We start from the raw sequence: 25,219 nt of genomic DNA on the forward strand, positions 1-25,219 counted from the left end.
TTTGCAAACAGGAAGAGCTGACAAAACTTTAATATAAATGTTACTTTTCACGCTCACATCAGTGTGTGGGTGTTATTTTTACCAAGTGTGGTAATTGAAAACGTCCTGGTGTCTTTCACGATGCAATGTTGATGGTTGAACAAGCTGGTAATTTGGGGGGTCTCAATTAACAGAATTTATACAGAAAAGACAATAATGAAAGTTATTTAAAATAATTATGTTGCATTCTGAATCATTAGTCATATTTGAATCACTTTGTGTGTTATCATTTGCAGTGTGTTTAAGGTCATGTTTTAGGGGTTAATTTTGGGGGTGAGGGGGTCTCCAGGGGCAAAAGAGGCGAAGGGCCAGCGGCGGTGGTGGCCTTTGGAGAAGCTGGAAGATTAAATTTCGGCCTTACAGCATTTCCTGACAAGCGCGGGGGGGGGGAGAGAAAGTGAGCGGGTGAGTGAGGGCGTCCCCGTCAAGTGGCCCACACATACACCGAAAGATTGTGGCACCTCCGACCTCGCGCCACCATACTCACCAGAGGACTACAAAGAGGAGCAGAGTGGACACCATCAGCATATTTGAGGGGATGCTGGACCCCCCCGAAGACGGACGGGTGAGCCTGAGTGGGCGGCGACGCTCATAGGGGCGACGCTCGCTGATTGAACCCACAGGAATCACCAAGGTAAGACTCATTTCCTGAAATTTAGAGAAACAATTCTCAAACGAGGGTTTCCAGGGTGAGTCACAGTTTGGATCCACAAAATAATTAGCCATAAATGATGTCGTGTCATTTTACAGTGGCCTGGTGACAAGAATGAGTCTGACATGCGACACCCTTGTCTTAGAGGATCAAATAGTTGGATTTTGAGTCTTTCAAAGTACCCTTGTCATGGTTCAAGGTTGAGACATGGCGAGCCCAGACAAAGACGACAGAAGCAAAGACAGCCCTTCCTCTGAGGGTGAGGACAAGCGGGTCAAAGATGAGCACAACCAGCAGGAGAAGGCGAGCGGAAAGGCAGTGGTGGTGTCCCCTGGTGGTGACACCAAGCGGGACAAGCGGCGTCCAGCGTGCAGGAGCGGCTGGGGCCTAACCGAGCGTTTGGCCATCAACGTGTCGGGCATGCGTTATGAGACCCAGCTGCGCACTGTGGCCCAGTTCCCCAAGTCCCTACTGGGTGACCCCCGTAAGCGGCTGCGCTACTTTGACCCTGTGCGAAACGAGCTCTTCCTCGACCGCAGTCGGGTGTGCTTTGAGGCCATACTGTACTTTTACCAGTCGGGCGGCAGACTGCGGCGGCCGGCCAACGTGCCACTGGACGTGTTCCTCGAGGAGCTGCGCTTCTACCAGCTGGGCGAAGACATCCTGGACCGTTTTAAGGAGGATGAGGGCTTCCCCAAGGAGGAGGAGCGAGCTCTGCCCAGCGGGGATCTGCGCCGCCGCCTTTGGATGCTCTTCGAGTACCCCGAGTCATCCAGCGCGGCCCGCATCATCGCCATCGTTAGCGTCCTGGTCATCATCATCTCCATCCTCATCTTCTGTCTGGAAACGCTGCCTGAGTTCAAGAACGAGAGAGAGCAGAGGGAGGTACGCGTGGCATTCACAATTCAAGTTCCTCAATTCTCCCAAACTGTTCTCGGATGAACTTGCTCAGCTCATGCTTTGTTAACTAAAATGCAAAAGGTAGATGTCCCGATTGTATCGAGTAACATTATCCCTCAATACATCATCATTCATCATGAATACATTCATCTTTGGATCTCCTAATATTGCTTCTTGTTGTGGTAGCCTTTGACCCATTGTCCAAAATTGTCTAAGTTTGGTTCATGTGAAAGACTCGGCATTGTTGGTAACATTGTTGAACTCGATTCCGAGAAGAGAGAGAGGGAAAGGAAAATGAGGGAAAGATCTTCCCTTGAGTATCCAAGAAGCAGACTAAACAAGCCCTGATAGCAGTCAGGATGGGAGAGCACATTTAGATGGAGACGATATTCCAGAAGTTGAGGTAGAGCCAAGTGCATCGAGTCGAGGAAAGCAGATGAGGTGCTCTCGGGTTACCTCTCAGAGATATAGAGCTCCAAATATAGATGAAGGATAAGCCATCCAGATATGATTCTGTTTATTAATAAACTTGAAAACAGCATGACGATGACATGATGGTCACCAAAGCAAACCAGGCTAGGGCAAAGGGGATTTTGATTTGGATTAGGGTCATATTTGGGCTATGGGTGAAGAATTTGAGTTAGATAAATAAGATTGGTGTTCAGGGTTAGGGCTTGGTTTTAGGGTCATAATTTGGTTCGGATTAGGTTTTTGGATCATAAATTTAAGAATTCAGGATTTGACTAGGATTTGGGTTTTGGTTAGGGTTTAAATCAGGTCTGGAGTTTGCAAGATAGAGATGAACTCCGTGCCATTAATGTTCAACCAGCTTGCACTTAAACCATATGAAATAGCTCACAGTCACAAGGGGGCAGGATTGGACTCTCTCTACTCTGTCTATGGTTTCGGTGAGATGACGATGAGCAACGAGCAACCGCACGGCATGTCGTGGTACAGCCAAGTCTGATTAAATCGCACGTGTAAAAGGCCAGGCCAGGCCAAGCCGGAATGTTGACATTATCCCAGTGTCAAACGTGAAGATGCATGTGGATAAAAAGAAAATGAAGGCCAGACAGTCAGGACCGGCTAAGCCACAAATTGAGCACTGTGACGCTAACCACAAAACTGCAAAGGTAACTTGATTCATCTCGTTAGAGCCAAGCCCAGTCAAGTCGCCCACTTCCCAGAAAATGAGCTAGTGTTGGTGCGAAACTCAAGTCCAACTTTTTAAATATAGACCTAGAAATTAAAAATGAACCCGCAACAAGTGAAAGCGGAGGAGCGCTACACGTCAACGTCGAATTGGCCTAAAGTGCAAAGTAAACACGTCCACTTTTGGTTTGTCTTATGCGATCGCTTCGATAATTTGCGAATTGCTTGAAACTCGGACGGTTACAGATTGAGACTCGCTTAGGACTCGACCCTACCTCTGAAACCGGTCGTTGTCTTTCAGAGGTTCAGCAGTGTTCTTCACACGGCCGTCGGCAACGAGACGCTCTCCACCTCGGCGGTCTTCACCCCCTTCCAGGACCCCTTCTTCATCGTGGAGACCATTTGCATCTGCTGGTTCTCTTTCGAGCTGGTTATGCGCTTCAGCTGCTCACCCAGCAAGATGCACTTCTTCAAGGACGTCATGAACACCATCGACTTCTTCGCCATCATTCCCTACTTTGTCACGCTGGGCACGGAGCTGGCCAGGGACAAGGGGGCGCAGCCCTCGGTGTCACTAGCCCTCATCCGGGTCATCCGGCTTGTGAGGGTCTTCAGGATCTTCAAGTTGTCTCGACACTCCAAAGGTCTTCAGATCCTGGGCCAGACGCTGAAGGCCAGCCTGCGAGAACTGGCCCTGCTCATCTTCTTCCTCTTCATCGGCGTCATCCTCTTCTCTAGCGCCGTCTACTTTGCCGAGGTGGACCGCCCGGACACGTCCTTCACCAGTATCCCCGAGGCTTTCTGGTGGGCCGTGGTGTCCATGACGACGGTGGGCTACGGCGACATGTACCCAGAGACGGTGGGCGGTAAACTGGTGGGCTCCATGTGCGCCATCGCCGGCGTGCTCACCATTTCCCTGCCTGTGCCCGTCATCGTGTCCAACTTCAGCTATTTCTATCACCGCGAGATGGAGCGGGACGACACCACGGAGTACCAACACGTGTCCACCTCTCTCTGGGAGGGCGACGACGACGACGAGATGGACGAGGCGCCTGAGGACACATGGGAGAGTGTACCACTTTACGGAAGGAACAGCAAGTCAGATGGAGATGTTGGCGGGGCGAACATTCTTTTCAGAGAACCTCTGGTCACGCAGGTGTGAAGGAACCACAGAAGCAGCAATAGCAGCAGGATGGAAAATCAAAGGGAAACACGGATAGTGGGCACCTGCAAACAACCACATAAAGACTGACATATTTTACAATTTTTAAGTTTGCAACAAATTTATGCTGTTTGAAATAGTCATTGCAGTCAAGCGACATTCTTGGGCTAGCTGCATGTGTGGCACGTGCTATTCAGCAAAATTCAACCCAAATAAATGTAGGCCCTGGCTAAAGCTATATGAACATTAGAATCCGTTAAAATTCTCATCTGCTCAAAGGTAAAATCTGTTGGCCGGCCAGCCTGTCTAGCTAGAACCACAAAAGTAATTGGCGGCATTTAAATGAACAAACAAACAAGTGCAAACATTTGCATAATCCTCAGTGTCAATAAATATCTTTGGCTCAAATATGCCTGATGACTTTGCGAGTTGAACAGAATGTGCCACACCACGTATTTGCGTACATATGAATACTTTTATAGCAGAATTTTGAAGGTTACGTTTTACAGAGGTTCAAATAAAAAGAGACATCACTACTTGAAGCTCAAGTGCTGCCATTCCACCTCGAGGGCTCACATGCAGTGGACCAGGCTGGTCCGGCTGCTGCTTTTCATTTACAAGGCAGTGACATCAACAAACATCAAAAATCCTTCTTGAAATGATCATCATGCTAATGGGCGCCACATGCTTCTTTGATTTGCTTTGTTTTGACGCCGAAAGTCACGATTGGCGTTTCTGGGCCAAAACTTCCATTAAAGAAAACTCATTAGGTACACACGATGAATTGCTCACTTTTGATTGACGCTCATTTAAAAATCGCTTTCTTCTTGTGATTGTAAAACACCAGCTGTGTGTCATCTTCTGGTAACCTTAATTAGCAGCTGGAGAGGCACAAATATGAATATTGGATTTCCTTAAATTAATCCTGTATTTCATATCCCCACACACGTTTATAATTGTTGAATAATTCATCTCTCCGTACATGTGTGTTGTTTTAAGTCAATTGCAACCAGAAGAGAGCGTTTAGTTCTGGAATGTCACAGAGTATGAAACGCTGCCAACATTTGCGGGGACTCAAATTGGCTTTGATGTTCTCAAAAACCAAAAATTGGGGTGTATACAATTGTGTCAAACAGATTCAAGTACTATTTATAATGTTTTAGTTGTCGTATAAATCAAATATGTTTGCCTACGTTGAACTAGACCAACTGCAAGGCACTGACAGAAAACAGCTCTATAGATAAATGAAATCGTTTTCATGGTGTGAAGTGGCGTAATTAGCATGAGCGGCAGCAGAGGTCGCTGTTGCGCAGCATCAACAATGTACAGTACTGACGAGTAAAAAGAGAATGAAGTTATACATGACGTATATGCTTAATATATGTCATATTTGACCCTAACCATCCGACCTATCCATCTACATGTATCTAACCGACCTAAAAAGTACCATTCCCATAGCAGCTGTCTACCATCTAATGACACTCCCATCTGTTTCCATCTGTACCCGTACAAATATTTCCACCTTGTTTCTCCCTCTACCGTCTTTTTTACATCCTGTAAACACACACAACCCCCACTTTGTGTCATTTTCGGTTGCATCTCATCAACGGTGACGTGCTACCTGCCAGATTAGTGCATCAGAACATCATCAAACTTCCCCTTAGGCCTCACTTGAGGACACACGCAAACAAACACAAGCAAACATCAGGCCTGCAATGCAATCATCCAGCGCTCGTATGCCGTCTGGGAAGAATGAGAAGGATTGACTTCTTTCTGGCCATCTGCTGCTCCCTATCTACCATCCCTCCATCTTCTTTGAGAGGATTAAGTGTGTCGATATGTACATCTTTGTCTCATCAATGGTGTGTGTGTGCCAGTGTGTGTCCAGTAATGTCTTTGTGTTTTTTTTTTTTTTGTGCATCTTAAACTGTGACGTGTGACCCCCTTTTGCACGACGCAAAATCCTCCCACAGAAGGTAAAAAGAAAACACTGCTCTTAAAGGAACTCTTGGAGGGGCTTTTATTGCGCATGCACGCGCACGCAAAAGACCTGCCACGTTGAAAAAAAAAAGGCATTCAAGCGGAGTCGTGACGTGGGAGGTTACGTTCCTGATCCACAAGATAAAATCAGACGAAAAAGTCAAAACACAAAACAACAACAAAGCACAGCAACGCTTGTACGCTTTTCAGCAACAATGAGTCATGAAATTTAAGAAAAACATAAAGAGAAATAGCAAAGAGCTGACAAAATGGAAGGAGGACGCGCCTAGCATTCAAGATCAATTGAAGGTGACGCAAAATGGGGGACACGGTCTGGCTCCGCCAGGTCACTATGTCAACTTAAGGCAACACAAACTGGTAGAGCATAGATGGATAACCTTTTGCCACAGAATACGTAACGCGACACAACCTTGCCCCAAACGGGACCAAAAACCGCCGCCTGGTGGAAACATGGCTTTCACGAGGTAGCGTTTGGGTTAGAAAATAATGAATCCAAGACAGTGAGAGATGAATGAATTTAATAATTTGAACATCAAATGACAATTGCTTTGACTGTAACACAAATTGAAACACGTGGACGTTGGCTGTTGTCACGGTAGGTCACACGGTAGGATGGCGTGTCGCCGGTCGTAGGCGGTGTCGTCGCTCTCTTCACCGTCGCTGGGCTCGCCCAGGACGCGTTCCCGTTCTCGCTCTTCCTCCTCCTCCGTCTCGCTCTCTCTGTGCAGTCGGTCGCGGTAGCACCGGGGCAAGGTGGGTAGCTAAGGGACCACAAACACGCCAGGCCAATGACAATGCTAACTGTCCGATGCTAACATCACACTTTTAGATCATGTTTTCTTGCTAGCTAGCGCCGTACTTAATCTGCCTCCATAACTGGCACCTCTCTACCTCTTCATCAACTAAAATACCTACCAACATCCCCATCCACCTGTCGAGTTGACCATCTATTGACATATCAAGCCAACAATCCCAGTACTGACCTAATATCTTATCAGGCCTAATTTACTTTGAACTGACAAGTTCCAAGGAAGGTAAACCAAACCACTGCACCAGAGCATGATCGTACCTGGGTGTCGTGGCTGGGCAGGGCACAGTAGCCCGGCTCCGTCCTGCAGAGAAGGCGAGGCGAGTGGGCGCGGAAAGGCCGAGGGGAGTGGGAGTGGGAGCACACGGAACGCGGGGAGGGCGAACGGATAGAACGTGGCGACGGGGAGCGGATAGAACGGGACGGCGAGTAGGTGAGCGAGTGGGACTGGGACAGGACGTGGCTGTGGTGGTTCTGCTTGGGAGGGCGGGGCGAGCGGGGGGGCAGCTCAGGCGGCTTGAGTGGGTCCATCTCGGTCAGGATGGGCGGCGGCGGGATGAAATCCAGTTCCTCCTCCACCGCGAGAATTTGCATTTCGGCCGCGTCTATTTCCTGAAGCTCAGCTTTGGACAAGTAGTCCACGATGCCGGCCCCAAACGAGTCGCCCACAACGTTGATGGAGGTGCGCATCCGGTCGCTGAGCGGCAGAGGGAGTGAGTCATATTTGAGTCTTAACTGGGACAGGCTAGTCCCAATTTACTGCGGCAAAAAATGACATTTTTACACTCAAGTTATGGCTGGGTTAGAAGTCAAGTCCACTCGAGTGCCCCCGCCGCTGCTGAGCGGACAAACTGTTTCCCCCGCACGAATGCCGGCAAGCCGCCAAATCCCTTTTGACTCACAGCAGCCAGTCGACGGCGATGAGCAGACTGATGTCCTGCGTGGGGAGGCCCACAGCCGTCAGGATCAGCAGCATGGTGACCAATCCGGCACTCGGAATGCTGGCCGCTCCCACGCTGGCCAGGGTGGCCGTCATGCTGGCGTGAGGGAGGACAAGCACATCAACGCCAGGACACAGAGCACCACCAGCGACTAGTCTTTGGGTCATTTTGTTGTCTTTGAGCCAAGTTTAGGAAGCATCTTCAAGTTGAAGCTACCTGGTCATTCAAAAGCAGAGCGAGCGGCTTGATTTTCACCATTTTGAAGGCTCTGTTTTTCTTTCTTGTCTGTTTGCTGACACATTTGCAGACAACGGCATGCCACATGTGTGAAGACAATAGTCAGCAATGTGTCATGACAGACAATACAGTATTTAGAGGTTGGCGGTCAAGCTGACATTGATTAAATACTTGAACACACACTGGGAATGGTTTGTCGGGACGACCGCGAGTGCGCCGCCCCTCGACGAATGTTTGCTGCCCCAACGAGGAATGAACAAGGCAAAGCTCTTTGTGCTTTTCCTAGAGAACTCAGAATGTTTGTGACCTACCGCCACGATGGGGATTTGAACTCGAGCGACATGAAAGCGGGCCGCTTTGAGAAATCCACTTAACTGCAGACAGATGCGGCAAAATGTTGGTCTTATTACACCACGCGAGGCCGACGAACCACAGACAACAAAGCGCGCATAGAGAAGAAATGCTCGGCTGTGAGTGCAAGTCTGCTGGAACGACCAAAACCCTCCGCCGGGAATCGATTATATGCAAATGAGAAACACACACACACACACAAGCGCACGGCATCCAAACTGTGCTGCTCCGATCCCAAGGAAAACAACAAGAGCAACTTTGGCTAATTGAATTTGCCACATTTCGACAGTGCTTGAAATGTGCCAAGGAGGTGACGGTATATCGTGACTGCCATAACCTTGTTTTAGAAAACATTTTGAATAGAAATTAGATTTTACGTGACAGCATTGATTGATGTGCCACACAACACATAAATGATCAAACCCTTGTATACTCTTGTGGCCTTTTGTTATCATATATTGTAATATAACATCATAGTCAAACCCTCTCATCAAAAATGTGCCCTTATGTTTTTAACCAGAAGAGAATTATAAAAGTCATCAACTGAATTCATGTTACTTAAATTAAATATTTTATTTATTTTAATTGCGTTACAATTTAACGTATTACAAATCTTTTAAAAAGCCATTAAGCAAATCTTTCTACATTTTCTACACTGTCAATTTGAAATAATGTCCTTTTATATAATAAAGAAATTATATGTATTTTTAAATCGTATTCATTGATTAATAAAAAACAAAATCAATGACAGATGAATCACTCATTAAAATAACGCCAAGTGAGTGTTTTTGAGGCTAACCTGACTGTGATGATCTGGCCGCCGTCCAGCGTGATGTCGTTCATCTGTGCGATGAAGATGGCCGCCACGGCCTCGTAGAGCGCCGTGCCATCCATGTTGATGGTGGCACCGATGGGCAGCACGAATCGGGTCACGCGCTTATCGATCTTCAGGTTCTCCTCCAGGCAGCGAAACGTGACCGGCAAGGTCCCGGCGCTGAATGTCCACATGACATAAATTAGGTAGTGACGTGCCAGAGTAATAAATTGACAAAATTTGATAAATAAAATAAACAGTAAAATATAAAATTTTACAAATTATCAAGATTTTAGTTATTTGATCAAATAATGTATTTATTGTGTGAAGGCGATAACTACTTCCACATAGTTCCAACTTTCACGCAATATTCACACGACGTTTGCGTATATTTTTTTCGTTCAAAAAATTTACCGTTTTCGCAAAATTCGTATATTTGCAGCGAAAATCTCCTCATTCATTCTTAATGGCACATTAAACATTTACCGTTTTTCCGCACTTTTTGTTTTCTCGCTTATCGTTTTACGCTTACCGTTTTTTGTGCTTACCATTTGTCATGCTTACCGTTTTTGCGCATATCGTTTTCTCACATACCGTTTTACACGGTTATCCATTTTCTAGCTCATTGTTTTCCCGCTTAGCGTTTTTTGCGCTTATCCTTTTTCGCGCTTATTGCTTTCCCGCTTACCGTTTGCTGCGCTTACCGTTTTTTCGCTTAATGTTTTTCGCGCTTACCGTTTACTCGCTTATCGTTCTTTGCGCTCACCATTTTGTGCACTAACCGTTTTCTCGCTTACCGTTTTTCGCGCTTACCGTTTTCATGCGAAACATTTTTCCCGCTTAGTTTTTCGCGCTTACCGTTTTCCGCGCTTATCGTTTTCTCGCTTACCGTTTTTTTGCGCTTACCGTTTTCCACGCTTACCTTTTCTCGCGCTTACTGTTTTCTCGTGTACCGATTTTCCCGCTTACCGTTCCTCGCACCAACCACTTTCTTGCTTACAGTTTTTCGCACTTACCGTTTTTTGCGCTTACCGTTTTTCGCGCTTAACCTTTTTCGTGCTAACTGCTTTCCCGCTTATCGTTTTTCACACTTATCCTTTTTTGCGCTTATTGCTTTCCCGCTTATCGTTTTTCTCACTTACCGTGTTCTCACTTACCGTTTTTCGCGCTTACCGTTTTTCGTGCTAACCGTTTTACGCTTCTTGTTTTCTCGCTTAACATTTTTTGCGCTTATCATTTTCACGCTTACCGTATTTCACACTTACCATCTTTCGCGTTTTTCATTTTTCCTGCTTAACGCAAAAATCATTCTCCAAGATTTTTTCAGCTTCTTCGCCTTCACACGAAATTTCTCCAGGAATTGTATTTTTTAGTTCTATATAGATTGATGATTGTACAAAAAAATTCAAGAGTTTTTTTTTGGGTGGGAAAAATGGGAATGAATTATTCTTTTATCATTAAAATAAATGCATTTTAATAGTACTCTGTACTTTAATTTGCATATATTTATTTCATTTTGTAAATGAAAAACAAGCAATTGGACTTACTGGGTCTTTACCACCAATTTGTATGTGGGGTACTGTCTTTTGTTAAATAGGCATTTCATTTCTGATAATGAAAATAGCTGGAACTAAAAAAGTTTTTTTTTTTTTTTTTTAGCTCATTATTGCAGCTGTGTTACCTGCTGGCCGTGCCCAGTGCAGTGATCCAGGCCTGGAAGATGCCTGAGTAGAAGGTGAAGGGACTCTTGCGGGTGATGGCGAAGAAGATGGCGGGCAGGATAAGGCCACCGTGTATGAGCAGGCCCACCACGACGGTCACCATGTACATGCCTAACTGCCGTGCCACCACCTCCAGGTTGCCGATGGCTGCAATCTTACCCGCAATCAGCGAGGCGATGCCCACCGGGGAATACCTGCAAAAAAGATTTGCCACTTTGACTTTTGACGTGCTTTGTGACCAAGTGGGCCAATTTCCCAGCAGATTTGCCACGTGGATCTCCCATTGCCGTCCAGTTGCCAGATCAGTTTGCCTTTGCGAAGCGTGCCGCGTGCACGCTGATGGATGTCTTCCTCGTCCGATGCGCCTTCTTGTATACACTGGCCTCTGTGTTTAGCTGCCGGCTAATGTGTTTACACAGCGCGAGTGATGCGAACGCGCACACTTCCTCTGCCGAGCAGCTGCACATAGACATTTTTTTTTTTTGTCTTTCTGCGCCCACCGCAGTTGAGCCGCTCCATCTTTCCGCGTTCGTCGTCTTCTTTTTGTTGCTTGGATGTCGCCTTGTTTTTTTTTTTTACCTGGTATTTGAATACAAAGCAGTAGACTTTTCATAGAAATGCCTGTACTTTTTTTTTTGCTTAAAGACATTGGTCTATCAGTAATCGTACTTAAGTACAGGGTGTGAGTACTTTTGCCACCTCTGCTGGTTCATTACATTGCAGAGATGTTCCACGTCGTCCCCCGTGGGAGAAGTCAACATTTTTCCTTCTCCCCGAGCATGTGTGCATACCACAGAGTCCAGGATCCCATCTGTCCACGTCCTTCACACCGACACGCTTTTGCTCGACCCCCCCCACACACACACACCCCGATGCCGGGTTTCCACAGTGCATTCAGGGTGCGAGTTCTTCCCTTGCCTTCTCCGTCAGTGTCAGCAGCCATCATGCACGCTATCTCCGGCATGTCAAAATAACGCAGACGCCGACCCAAGTGAGCAAAAGCAGAAATGTTTTGCTAAAGTGGCGTCAAGAGGAAGAATGTGGGAAAAGATTCTCATTGAGATTTTGATCTTCCCAAAACTTGACATTTTTACTGTAGAATGGAATACAAACTATTTGCTGAAACACAAACCTAATCTTGGCTATGTGAGTCCCCCCCAAAAGAATATTTTACTGGGGTTTTGATGAAACAGTGAGATTAGTGAAGCTGCTTAAGTGCAATTTGCTGATTTATAGCTCAGAAAGACCAGTTACCATCCGACATTAATTTAAACTTAGCTTTAGCATTAGCCTCTACCGGTAGCTTCTAACATTGGATTTCAAAGTTGGCTTCCGAGGTGACCTCTCAGACCAAAAATATCGCAAATGCAAGCCATGGTTCGACCTGAGAGAGAGTGAACGCAAGACACGCCACTCACCACATGATCATGGACACCATGGTCATGATGATCTCATTGAGGACGTTGAAGAAGTCGCACATGACTTTGCCCCGCTCGCCCATCCGGCCCATGCAGATGCCGAAGGTGATGAAGAAGCCGATCAAGCCTGAAGCAATACATCAGTAGTCGTCGTTATAGAGGTTTATTGCGTTAGCGTTAGCAGCGGTCTCACCGAGGACGTTCATGCCCCATTTATACTCCAGTTTTTTTCTGCTGACGACAATTGGTTCCGTTTGGTTTGCGGCCGTCACCGCCGCCTGTTTCAACACCGTCTGGACCTTCGGTCGCAAAGTTTGACATCGGTTACAAGCGTCATCGGCAGAATGTGAGCAAACAGACGGAGTCTGCCAAATCACCTGCTGGAAGCACGCCTGCACCAAGTTCTCTGGGAAGAGGTTGCGGATGAGGTCCAGGAAGGCATCCAGACTGCTGACTTCCTGGTTCTTCGGAGGGGCTGAGACGGCGGAGCCCCCCCTGAGCTTGGGGTTGCCGGGGTGGATGCTGATCACCAGAATGACGCCCAGGATGGCAGCGATGATGGTGGTGCTCATGTAGTACACCATGGCTCTGCTGCCCATTCTGCCACTGGAGCGAGCGTCCAGTCCGGCCAGACCTGAAAGGCACCGGCGGACATTTCAAGACTATTTGTCTTTTTAAATGCTAATTTTGAGCAGAAGGTGAGCTGACCTGTGATGAGGCTGGAGATGATGAGGGGCAGGATGAGCATCTTGAGCATCCTCATGAGGATCTCGCCGGGGAAGGAGACCATGGTGAGGGCCGAGCTGTCCGTCACCTTCATGTAGCGCAGCAACATGCCCAGAACGGCTCCCATCACCACACCTGACACAGTGTCACAACAACACCCTTCATTATCATTTTTATCATGATCTCATGCACGTCACACGTCAATGCCACTGTGGCAGATCGCAGCTTTGTTGCTTGACGCCCTGCAGTCGGCGCGTACCCATGACGGTGAGGCCCAGTAGGAGGCTGTGAGTGTTGCGGCTGCAGTGGCCGGCGTCTTTGTAGCCCACCTCCGCGCCGTCATTCTGCTGACTTTCATCTCCTGCCTTGGCCTTGTTGGCGTTGGACTGGTTGACTGCGGCCTGGTTGGTCATCCTACCTGTCAACACAAAGGCATTTCAGCTGAAGAGTGCGGCCATTTATAGCGTACCTTGGCATCAGTGGGTGGGGCATGCATCAAAATGCTTGCCACCTTGTAGACAGACACTTGTGATATTTCACATTAGGATTTTTTTTCTGACTTGACTAACTTTTGTTACATCTCAATTTACTCCCGAGCCCTTGTGCATATTCTGCGACACAGCACTGTAAGTCAACATAAGATGTCAATATTGTTCTTGTAAATGAAGACCATCCTGCTAAATAATTAGAGAGAGCAATCAATCAATAAATCGCAATTCTGTATTTCAAGTTCGCTCAGGCCCTCGCCCTCCACCTGCCACCAGGCGACCTCAGCGACCGCCTAGCTCACCCCGCAGGTATCCGTGACAAGTACCCTCTTGTACACACAAGCACATAGCATCCAAGCCACTCCATTGTGACGCAACCTTTCGATCCTCAAAACCCACCACCAAAAAAAAAAAAAAAGGAAAGGCAGACATGCAAAAAAACATCTTACTCGACACTGGCGGGGTTCACTAAAACTGCACAAAAACCATTTGGCTGTCTCCTCCTTGGAAAAGCAATCACAGACAGACTGAGTGAACCAGTCGAACTCAACGAGAACCTACCCAGCAAGCCACCTATTCAGTTATGTTTTTAGGCAAAAGAAGCACAATAAAAAAAAAATTAAAAAAACGACAAAAACCCAACAAACTGGGTAAATATCCCGGGGCAGTATCAATAATAAAAAAGGAAGTAACTTGTGCAAGCATCTGCCTCAATGCTTGTGCAATAAACACACAATGTGTTTTTATGCCAATATGTTTTGTCATTGGTAAATATGGGAATCTCGCATTGCGTGTTCCTCTCCAAATGCCACGCCTCCCAATACGGCATGGTAGACAATTGAATTTGTCATCTGCAAGCATTTCTATTTGAATTCCCGTGGTTCAACACAGGATTGTTACACAAGACGTTTCCCTGCCGACATTCTCACGGCCTCCAACGCAACAAAAGCTTTGATTTTGAACGCATCCTCTGTCTGTATTTCAGACTCCCACCAGTTCATGTAAACACATCTGGAGAGCGCCGCCGCCGGCCAAGTCCACGTCAGACTGCCGACTGTCCCTCCTTGCAAACGGATTATAATCCCACAGACACGAAAATACTGTTTGTTACCTGTCGGCCTCAAACGCTCATCCTCCGACACCCCTCGACGAGATGTCCAGAGATGGACAACATCCCGGCTACCTCGGACGGCGAGCTTGTAATCCTCCAAGAGTGTGAGTGTGTGCGTGTGTACGGGGGGGTTGTGGGGGGGGGGGGGGTCCTCTGGCTGTTGTCGTCCTCATAAATCCTCTTTTCAGTCCTTATGTCATTCTTTGCTGCGATATTGTTTGGCGGACAGCGGCAGGGTTACAAAGAGGTGGCGCGGGAGGAAGATCAGATTTGATCGGACCTGCTGTCGGCTTTCCAGACAAAACTGCGTGTGGGAACTAAAGAAAGTATTGAATATTGTTGAGTATTTAAATGAGCAGGATTTGACGTGGACGGAATGTGTGGGTTCCGCCTGATAGCGCCATAATGTCATTTTCATCATCGTCAACATAAAACACATTTTGGGTGGGTCCCAACATAAAATGCTAACTTTTATGGCAGATTATTTGCTGCTCCAGGAAATGTCAGAGCAGTTTTAAGGTGAAGCTTCACCGGCCTCCAAGGAACCCTGAAAGCCTCCAGCCTCCCCCTATTTTTCTTTTTTGCCTGAAAAGTACTTCATTACACTTTATGGGAGCACGGGAAACAGATGCTGATCAGAGGATGAGCGTAACCGAAGAACCAGGCCTGACCCGCCAGAGCTCTGGGCTCGGTGCGTCACGCCACCGCCTAGCACGGCTAGTAAAAAACAGGAGCTGCAATGCTCAGATGGATAACAACGCTGCCGAGATGGCGCAGGTGGTCGTCCTCAGCTGCCAGGTGGCCCGCCGGGAAATCCCTTAAGAGACGTTGGCGGTGAGAGCTCCGGGACAATGAAATGTGAAACGAGATCATAGCAGAGTGAAGACGTAAGAACCCCAACTTGTACGTGGCATTATTAAACGGCTTCGACTGGAAGTGAACTTTTAAGATGTAAACAGCGTCTGGCGGATCGGAGCAAATCCGAGTGGTCGGGGTCGAGCTAACGCACCTGGATAACGAGGTAGACCCAAAAAGTTGTAGGAAACTTCCCCTAAGATCGCAACCTTCTATGTACAATTTTTTTTAATGTGCGTGACCACGGCGAGAGAGGCGACAAGTGGGACGAACACGCGTGACAACGGTCACAATCCCAATCTGTAGTGGCGGGCGTTGTACTTAGGACACAACTTATTAATCGCCAACGTTTCCACGACAACGGGCCATGACAGCGCAGGATAATCCCGCTCCGCAGCGCCCTTTGATTACTGTAATCGAGCTCGAGCCGCCGATGACGTCAGAGAGTGACGCCACTGGCGACGCAAATGGTCAACTTAACCTTGTAGTGGGTTGACCATCAGCAAACTTCAGCTTCAAAAGTTTGCCTACTGCTAGGTCAAATACTATTGTAGTGAATTTCGACTTCTGTGGGGCAACCCGCTGGTAAATGAACGTTTCTCAGAATGGGTTGTATGTAACTCTTAATGCAAACAATTGACTTCATTGTATATTATTGTATCTTTTTTTCCAAATATATTCTCATTTGCATTTAGGTGACAGGCTGATGATGTCACACGATAATCATCAATGGAACACTGCTATGCGAAAGTCAGAAGTTCATGTCAGAAGTTCATGTCAGAAGTCAGAAGTTCATGTCAGGGGACTGCGCCACACCTGAATGGAACAACAAATGAGGATTGTGTAAATACATATTGGACTACGCTTGTGTGTGTGTGCGTGTATGTTTGTGTGTGTGTGTGTGTGTGTGTGTGTGTGTGTGTGTGTGTGTGTGTGTGTCCCAGGGGATTACTTGCAACAGTTGATTGTTTGGTGTGAGCTTTGCAAAGGGAAGGATATATAATCCAATCCCCCCCCCCAAACACACACACACACACACACACACACACACGCACACACACACACCAGCCAGAGGAAGATGTAACACTAAACACCGCTTGGACGTCCCAGTCGATATTAAACCCATCGCTCCACAAAAAGCAGAACTGTGTGTCACACGTTTTCACAATGACGGGCCACAACATTAAGCATAGCGAGCAAAGCACTCAAGTTCATGGGTCAATGCCACCCGGTTCCTTTAAACATCCAAAAACATCACAACATCATGCAAATCAAAATATCGATAAATATATATTCTTTATAGAAAAAGAGAACTTTTTCTACTTTTCTTATTTATGGAATTTTAACTTGTAGTTTCTGCACATTCCTGCGGTTGCCTGGGTGAGGAGATTATGGCGACAAGTCAACCCATTACCTGACTAGAAAGCTACACAAAATCATGAAAATACAACACACAGCAAATGTTGGCATCCTGAGTATCGTGACACGCCTTCTTGACGTGTGTGTGTGGGCTTGCCTCTCGGAGATGATAATCTGTGTGTATTAATCTGTTGTTTGAACTCCTTAAGCACAGTCCGACAATCACATCTGCTCGTCACCCTGGCTACATCGGCTATTTACAAAGCGGCTCTTCGGGCAAGTTCCCATCTGCTGGGTAAACAAGTAAACTTCACCTTGTACTTTGTAAGGCAATCAAACTCCACCTTCAAACACTTGGAACCATCTTTTCTACCAGGTAAGATGTTAGTATATGCAACCATTCTTCCAGGTTCACAACTAGTAAACTTTCTAACCACTTCAAAACGTTTCATCAGGAAAAAAAACAGCAATTTACATTCAAAGACTGACTCATTCATGAATAAAATGAAAAGAAAAAAAACGGTTGAAAATAGGAGGAGGTGTGGCGAGCAGGTGAGGCGGAGGCGGAGCCTGTTAGCTTACCTGCTGAGCGTCGCTGTCTCCCGACCGACAAGTACGAGGCATCGGGAGATGAAGAGGTCGGATGCGACGATGACGGGAGAGGCAAAGTCAAAGTCTTTGCGTCATCTGAGGAAATTTGCAGATTATACGCGACGACAGCTTGTAAAGCCCATCAGCGAGCACCAATCCCCTCCCGCCTGCCTCATGGCGCGCCACTGCAACCCCCCCCCCCCCCCCCCCCCCCCCCCCCTCAAGCGTCACTCACCTCCTCGCCACCACAGGTCACTTCCTGTCCTGGATGCTGATGAAGAAAAAAATTTCATTTAGGATTCGTGCGTGCAGAAAACAAAAGACATTTTAGGACATGACAAGCAGACTCACCCTCCCGTCCACTGGGGGGCATCATGACTCTGCAAAGTAGCGACGGCTTCGTTTTGTCAGCTTCTTTCACGATGGCCTTGATAGTTTTTCATCCCGGGTTCTGCCAGAGACATTTGTCCCCAGTGGAAATAATCTCATTGTAACATTCTTACTTGTAAAAGTAACATCTCACTAGTGGAAATAGAAGTTAAGAACAGTTAATAGTCAAAGGCGGTTCCCCATCTTGGCTCTATCCTTAGGAATTAATAAGACATTCAAAGTTATTCGTTGGTGAGCTCCACCCACATCTCTCGTGCATGACATCACAGGACAGGCATTTATCTGAGTGTCTGTGCCATTTAGGTCCATTTAAAAAGCGACATAATGCCAAATGCGCAAAAGGGGGCCGGAGTCCCACCGGAGTGACAGATGGAGACGGCGGGAACACGAATAAGCGGGCTGCAGCGAGTCCATTGTCGCTCTGAAAATCAATCTGCGGCTAATTGCCCGAGCCCTCCTAACACAAAGTCTGCGAGCGAAATGCGATCCGTCCGTGCGATGTATGGTGAGTAAAGCGGACAACCTGTAACATTTTGCCTCTGGCGAGACGAGAGGCCGAAGCGGCGGGCAAGGGGAGGGGGCGTCGTGTCACACCGCATGGAGGTGTGAAGCTTGCAACGAGATGATTAAGTACGGACATGTCGCAGTGAAAGGCGTCATGGATGGACGGTGTCCTGCAATGAGACACCCGGACTGGCGGCGCTGGCGAGGTGGCCTGTAAGGCGAGATGGCCTCAAAGCACCACCGGCGTGTGGCCCGTGGCGGCCTTCGATGGCGCCCGGTGGCCCTTGCCAGTTTGCTTCCGAGCAACGCCTGCTTCTCATTAAGCCAATTAGCAAAGCCTGAGTCGCGCCTAAAGAGGCCTCCGCTGGGTCGGGCCGCAAGAACATTCCAGGCGCTAATTTCAGTTTTCCATAGGACAGACTTGTAGCCGCATGTGGTGTTTGTTTGTCAGAGTCTGTGTGTGTTTGTGTGTGTGTGTGTGTGTGTGTGTGTGTGTGTGTGTGTATTGTTCTTCTCATTGACCTTTTACAAAGCTGTCAAGCTCACAGACATTAGCAGCACACCGCTGCCAACGATACAGCTAAATGCGTTAATGTTTTGGCAGACAACCAAGTGTGATACAAAACACTATCATTTACCAAGACATAGCAAAGGTATGATGGAAATAATTGAGCTATGTATATCCATACAGCATTGTAAGTGAAATCTTGTTATAAAACCGTTCAATATGGGAATCAAGGGTATTACATATTGATTATGATAAACACACGAAGCTAATCTCAATAGCGGACACTTCCGTGTCGCTATTGCACTAGTGCCCAGAGCGTCACAAGCAGGTTTGCGGATTGCTGCCAGACGTCGGGCACCCCCCCACCTGAGAACTTGGGCCTCACCTTTGAACCTTTACCTCTTTGCCACCGCGTCGAGCTGGGACATTTCCAGCCGACTCGGGCAAATTGGGTCAGATTGCAAGGAGCGCCGCATTTACCCCTGAAATTGGAACCATGTGGGGCTTGACATCACTTTCCGTGTGTGTGTGTGTGTGTGCGTGCGTGCGTGTGTGTGAGGTAAGGGTTCATTGGCAAGGTCCATTGATTGAAGAAAGGATGTCAGAAGTGGAAAAACGGCCAACAACTCAGACTGGACGAGGATGGCATGATGGGGGAGGGGGGTATTCTTTCCGACCCCGCAATATCCAGGCTCCATTATGGGGGTGTGTGGGGGGTGCTGTACAGAGCACGATGGAGGAACGCGTCTGACACGCTTTGGGCGTCCTGACAGCTCGGTCATTTGCCATAATTGCCATAATAGCTTGTTTCCACCCAAGGAGGACATCGCACAAGTAACAGTGGACAAGTGTAATTATGTCATGATACAGGCGTGTTTGAGTGACATCTGAACATGAGAGGGACTCAGGCCGGGGGACCGCGGTCCCGAATGGCGCATTGCTGGGCGGGCCTGCCAGCCGGTGTCAAAGCTTACGTAACATTCACGTAGAAGGGGGGAGGAGCGTGGCAGCGTGAATCAGATCAGGTTTGAGGGTGAAAGAATGAAAATGAAAACAATTTTATATTTTCCAATTTAGCATTGCTTTATTTTTTCAATTGCTTTTAATTTTGTTCCTCCTGCAAATGAATAATTTGCAAACATCTTTGACTTTGTTCCCTGAATGCAGTAATTGACCCCGGTGCCGAGAACAAAAATGTTTTTAAAAATAGTGGCGTGGGCGTTGACAGTAAACCGGGTAAACGTCCCGAGGTGACGACACCGGGGCGAGTAGCGGCGGGGGGGATTTTGGCTCGGCACCTTTGTTCGTCTGCGCTCACAACTTTCGCTCTGCAAACTCTCGCTGACATGAGCCCCCCGGGCAGCAAATATCTGCCAGCACGCAGGGCGAGTCCGGGCAAAGCGGCGGAAGACTTCTGGAGGATTTGGAGTGAGTGACAGTAAACGGCAGGGAGCAAGAGGAATGCCGCAAGGGAGACACTGACCAGAGTGGGAGTGCGCGTGTTGATGGCGAAGATCCCACTCAGGAATCTGCAAACTCTAATTTTAGTGGTGCTACTGTGCATCCTTCAAGCGGGCCTCAAGTGCTGTGAACTGGCGCTCTTTGCAAGGAAACCAGCCCCCGTTCCACGTAAATGCCAAAACGGTGCAAATAATCTTATGTATGTATTATGGCATGTTTACCACCAGGGAATCTTCCGTCACGCTGTTGATATTGGGCCGCCATTTTAGAGAACGAGCAACGCAAGAAAAGCTACACTGTGTTACAAAGTCAACGAAAAGTCCCAAATTCCTCCCAGACAATTAAAGAAGGCAAATAACATCAAGACGGTTGTTAATAATCGTTTCGCTTGCCGGTTGGTTATGACAGATGAAAGATTGAAGCTGTCAGAACAAGGTTGCAACCTGCAAATCGGATAAATCTGAGACATTTTCTTTGGCAATGTCAAACCTCTTCCGAGCTATCTTAATGACATGTCTGGAACGTGCTTTGGCCAGATTATCCCCAACCAAGTCAAATTAGTGACAACACAATTAGACACGCAATTTTTGCCTCGCTGACATGTAGCCATTTTGAACAGGGGTGGGTGGACTTTTTATATCCACCGCATGACAACTCACAGGTGGCAATCGGAGGCTCCTGACATTATTGTGACATTTCGCGCGGCAGCTTTAAGAGCACGTTTTGATTTTGAGGGCAGAGGCAAGTGATCTGTTTTAGCGTCAGCGGGCCGGTCGTGACAAACGTCTTTTGAGGACGGAACGTCTCGCTGTCGGTGTCCGTGTCTTCTCCCATCCCCGAAAGCCTTTCATGGGCGCTCTCCGAGGGCCGTCCCGGTAACGCGAGCCCGGCCGCCTTTTGTGCCCATTCTTCTGCTTATCCTTTCATCTCTTTCAAGAGCGAGAGACTAGCCGAGATGGAAACCACCGCTCGCTGTACGGGAGGGGGGGGGTATCGGCGGACGAGAGAAGGGGATGGGCGTGGGGGGTGTTGGAGTCTGTGATGGTGGGGAAGGTTTGAGGCTCATCCCGCAATTTATGGCTGTGCCTTTCAACAAGGCCATTCAAGGTTGGGGAGGCCCAGTAGTCAAAAGTGCTGAACCTTACGTTCCCCCGCCCAGTCCCTCTCCCATATGTGTGTGTGTGTGTGTGTGTGTGTGTGTGTGTGTGTGTGTGTGTGTGCGTGTGTGTGTGTGTGACACGATGTTCAACGCCCAGACTGTTCTCGGGGTCCTCACCTCAGATAAATGATACACACACACACACACACACACGCACACGCACACACGCACGCACACACACGCACACACACATGCAAAGTCACGCGCACCCCCCCCCCCCCCCACACACACACAGATTTTTGTGGCAGAAAAGTAAAATGCTTTATGAAGGTAAAGATTCCATGGCACACGTGCGCAAGCAGGGCAAGTCAAGACAAGGTTGACCTTACGTTGGGAAGACAACACATGCCTTGGCTTCTTGGATCACTGCAAAATCTTGAACACTACAAGACGTTTATGAATGTTTGTGTGCACAACTAACACGCCACAAAATCATTTCCATGGTATCAAATTGAATATCCCGATGCAATGATGCAACATGACAAGAAGCAGCCCAGGAAGGAGATCAATGCCTTGTTTTGCGCTGCGCCTGTGGCGGCATGGAGTCAAGCCAGCATCATTGCTACGACAACGACCAAAATCTAACGCCATCGTCACACGCACACGCAGAATGTAAATCTTCCTTCTTGGAAACGCATTTGTCTTCCCGACGACGCTACATTCCTCAAAAACCAACAAGTTGCTTTGTGACGGCCGGCCGGCTGTCTGGCCTCCAGTCGGAGGAGATTAGTCACTCAGACGTCCAAGTTATTTGAAAACTTTATGACTTAGCGTTGCAAATCCAAAACTCAACACCTTGTTTGGAACAATTTGCCTTACTACCCAGTTGTAGAAAAAAAAAAAAAAAGGTAAAAAGAAACTCACCTGGACCTAGGCCAACGTTGCTGCTGCTATTTAAGTTAATTGTTTTCTAATAAAAATGTGGGCGGAGAGGAAATCTACTCCGCGGCCTAAGGGGGAGTTGAAAAAAAGGGTAAACTATTTTGAGTCACGCAATTGTGTGCTTGTCAAAACTTCACTGCAAACAAAATGGCGGGCGACTAGCTTCCTATTAATTAAAGGGAAATACGTCCGAAAACAAAAGTCTACACGCTATATTTCACCTGTTGAGCTTCGTCCCGTGCGTTTTTCAACAGGTAACGTCTTGAAAAGAACAACTTTTAATAAACAGCACTAAACCAAGCAGTCGGTAGTTATGTGACGTCAAGTTAGAGAAGCTGCTCAGTGCACGACAGAAAAGAGTAAAATAAAAGACATCAAATTATTATATAGTGGATTATATTGTGTTGTTTTACGTTAAACTGTTCGACTCAAAAATCAGGATTGACGCAAAATACAATTTAACGGAGTAACCTTAAACCCTAGTCGTGAACGTACTTTTACGTTGAAAGCAATAGCCGGATGATGGATGTTCGGCAAGCGCGAGCTTGCTGAAACACGACTTGACTTTTTGCGCGTCGCTTGCAGCCAGGCGGAGTTGCGGAGCTTCTTCCAACATTTTGGCGAACTTGTTCAGCTCGCCACCGCGCATACTTTGAAGCGAGGAATGTTTTCATCTTTGGCCTTCTTTGGAGAGGCATCAAGGCGCCGGAAATCTTTCACGCCGCGTTGGCTTCGCCTGCTTTTCAGGGCTAATTGAGCACTTTGTCTTTGACACTTTGTCAGGGTGCGCTCCCAAGGACGACAGGCGGATTTTTTTTTTTTTTTTTAATAACTCTTTTTTCCCCCTACACCACATTGGATTGTTTTTTTTCTTCGTGACTCATTTTTGTTGTGGGGATTCTCATCATATGTCATGGGCTTTCTAAAAGAACACAGACATGTGCGCGCGTGTTTAGCGAATGTCTTTTGACTTTTTTTCCTCCTGAAATTAGTTGAGCGCCTGACCGAGGACAGGACTTGGGAATCAATGCGGTGTCAGCTGGAAGGACGCGGGGTCCGGATCTCACCTCAACGGTATGGATGGTTAAACGTCTAAGCTTTTCTTTGGAGATTAAAAGTTAATGCGCGTGCTCTGCAAAGAAAATGAACGTTCGACATCATGGAATCAAAGTCTTATTTGAACGACTACCTTGGCAAGCATAGAAAATGTAAATAAAATGGTAAAATATGTTAATATATAGCCGCTTTAGGGAACTTTTATTTAATTATTGCTAAAGTTTCAATGCCAAGAGTAAGTTTATTGTGAAACTTTGACCACAGATCAAAAGCATTTGTGGTTAAAAAAAAAAAAAAAAGCCAAAACGTTCTGTAAAAGCCCAACTACTGTATGTGGCAAAGTGCGAGAAATGACATGTCATTACACTTTTATTGTGTTATTTCTGGTACACTCTGTTTCCGACTGTGCTTGGGTGAAATTTGGGTTGTTTTTGTTTGTAGGAGAAGGTGGTGACATTTTGGGTTCAACACTCAAATTCCTGGCGTGTTTTTCGGTGTTGCCGCACGCAAATGTGTATTCAAGTACTTAATTACATGGCAGATGACTTATTTCTGGCGAGGTGTCACGTGTTTGGACCTTTTTATTAAACTTTATTGCATTGCTTAATTACGGTTAGTGAGTGTGCTGATGATGCTGTGACGTCATCGCCTGTCATCTGTCGTTGCAAAGGTGGGATTTTTTTTCGCTTGAATCGCCAAATCGTCTTAAAAATGGCAACTTCGGATAAAAATGGCTGACTTCCTGTTCATTTTCAAGCATTGGTTATTTGAAACCTTTTCTTGTGTCTTATTTATTGAACATGTCAATGCACTCAATTTCACATTGATAACTGTCAGGAGTACATATTTAGAATTTGCTTGAACTGCCCTAAGTACGGCCGGAAAAGTTCAAGTTCCAGTTTTTGAGAGATAGCCATTGGAAAGTCCGACTCTAAAGTCTCAAACGTTTGTATGACGTCAAATGATTCTCTTCTTCTTTGGTGACACAAGTTATGTCAAGTGAAGTCTGAAATGTGCGAGTTTGAGCCAGATTGTCAGGAGTAATCCGCCTCTAAAGTCACTTGAAACTTTTTGGTGCCAATTACTGCAAAAGGAGCTGCTGTGAAGAGCTGAAAGCGGAACTCTGCCTGACATCCGACAGTGAAACAATGAGAGAATGATGTTTTGCTCTTTCGTTGGCTTTTTGTGGTTTAGCGTCCATTGCCAGCCGTGTCGTCACTTGTTGGCAAAGTTAAGCTTTGACTGTTTTTTGTTTTTTTACTTCGTCTACTTTTTTTCACAACTTGTATTTCAGTTCATGAAGTACATGACTGTATTATGGCGTAATTTGAAATGTGTCATAGGTTTCCTATAGAGTTTTTGCCACTATATTTCATAAATGTCACGCACGCTTGAACAGGCAACATAAAGCGCAAATGTTTCATTTAGCTAATTTGACATCAACGCAGGCCTTAAAACATGGCCACCGTGACGGCCCACGGTTTAAATTTTCCTCCCGGATCTCTTCGACGACTCCACAAGAAAGCGCAAATTCCTCAAATTAACGCCGATCGACGTAATTCATGATACTGAGTGAAAACTGTTTCACGATTCAAAATCCTGCTGTGTGTGGCCTCAATTATTACGCATGGCAGAAAACGCCAGTGGATATTTCCATTACTTGCATGTTTTCCCTGTGCCTGCTATTTATTTATTTTTTTAAGATGAAAGTGTGCGGACTACTGTTGGACAATGGAGCTCAACAGCCGTCATTTTGGATTAGCGGGCTAACAGGCTAATAGTACACGATGAGTTGCCAGGTGTGGATCAGCTTCGGGCCTTCCTGCGTCGGAAGGTGGGAACCTTTTCCTGTCACATTCAGAGCGCAAAATTGCAAGCCTTTGAAGGCCGCATTGACGTTTCCGCTGGCTACTTTTTACTGGGTGCCAGTGGT

General features: G+C 46.9%; 3 protein-coding genes across 9 annotated transcripts in view; 2 read left to right on the top strand and 1 right to left on the bottom strand.

The window, feature by feature from the left end:
- The window catches only part of LOC125983098 (excitatory amino acid transporter 2), a 26,047-nt gene continuing 828 nt past the window's right edge, over nt 1-25,219 (bottom strand). Inside the window, exons 1-18 of one of the 6 annotated variants that reach the window (XM_049743981.2) lie at nt 22,452-22,619; nt 22,213-22,298; nt 17,678-17,777; nt 17,562-17,597; nt 17,318-17,422; nt 13,182-13,340; nt 12,905-13,057; nt 12,390-12,830; nt 12,197-12,323; nt 10,739-10,972; nt 9,043-9,237; nt 7,617-7,751; nt 6,976-7,411; nt 3,653-6,667; nt 3,019-3,577; nt 1,265-1,544; nt 527-687; nt 1-408 (exon numbers count right to left, since the gene is read on the bottom strand). In XM_049743981.2, the coding sequence (XP_049599938.1) occupies nt 6,497-6,667; nt 6,976-7,411; nt 7,617-7,751; nt 9,043-9,237; nt 10,739-10,972; nt 12,197-12,323; nt 12,390-12,830; nt 12,905-13,057; nt 13,182-13,340; nt 17,318-17,422; nt 17,562-17,597; nt 17,678-17,702 (2,217 nt within the window). In that variant the 5' untranslated portion in view covers nt 17,703-17,777; nt 22,213-22,298; nt 22,452-22,619 and the 3' untranslated portion in view covers nt 1-408; nt 527-687; nt 1,265-1,544; nt 3,019-3,577; nt 3,653-6,496. Of the gene's footprint in view, nt 409-526; nt 688-1,264; nt 1,545-3,018; nt 3,578-3,652; nt 6,668-6,975; nt 7,752-9,042; nt 9,238-10,738; nt 10,973-12,196; nt 12,324-12,389; nt 12,831-12,904; nt 13,058-13,181; nt 13,341-17,317; nt 17,423-17,561; nt 17,598-17,677; nt 17,778-22,212; nt 22,620-25,219 lie in introns of those variants that run through there. The other 5 variants (XM_049743983.2, XM_068653327.1, XM_049743982.2 and 2 more) reach the window with 5 other exon arrangements.
- Nucleotides 533-4,313, top strand: kcna7 (potassium voltage-gated channel, shaker-related subfamily, member 7). 2 transcript variants are annotated; one of them, XM_049743988.2, is made up of 3 exons: nt 533-673; nt 790-1,576; nt 3,045-4,313. In XM_049743988.2, the coding sequence occupies exons 2-3, from the start codon at nt 899-901 to the stop codon at nt 3,903-3,905; spliced, it is 1,539 nt and encodes a 512-aa protein (XP_049599945.1). In that variant the 5' UTR covers nt 533-673; nt 790-898; the 3' UTR covers nt 3,906-4,313. The 2 variants fall into 2 exon arrangements, with proteins under 2 accessions (XP_049599945.1, XP_049599946.1); XM_049743989.2 differs by having other exon boundaries at nt 535-673; nt 891-1,576.
- Nucleotides 22,735-25,219, top strand: part of LOC125983101 (uncharacterized) — a 6,484-nt gene continuing 3,999 nt past the window's right edge. The window contains exon 1 of the mRNA XM_049743990.2: nt 22,735-23,304. The gene's annotated coding sequence lies outside the window, so the exon portion shown is untranslated. The remainder of the gene's footprint in view (nt 23,305-25,219) is intronic.

The sequence above is a fragment of the Syngnathus scovelli genome, chromosome 16, assembly GCF_024217435.2.
Source record: "Syngnathus scovelli strain Florida chromosome 16, RoL_Ssco_1.2, whole genome shotgun sequence".
NCBI lineage: Eukaryota > Metazoa > Chordata > Actinopteri > Syngnathiformes > Syngnathidae > Syngnathus > Syngnathus scovelli.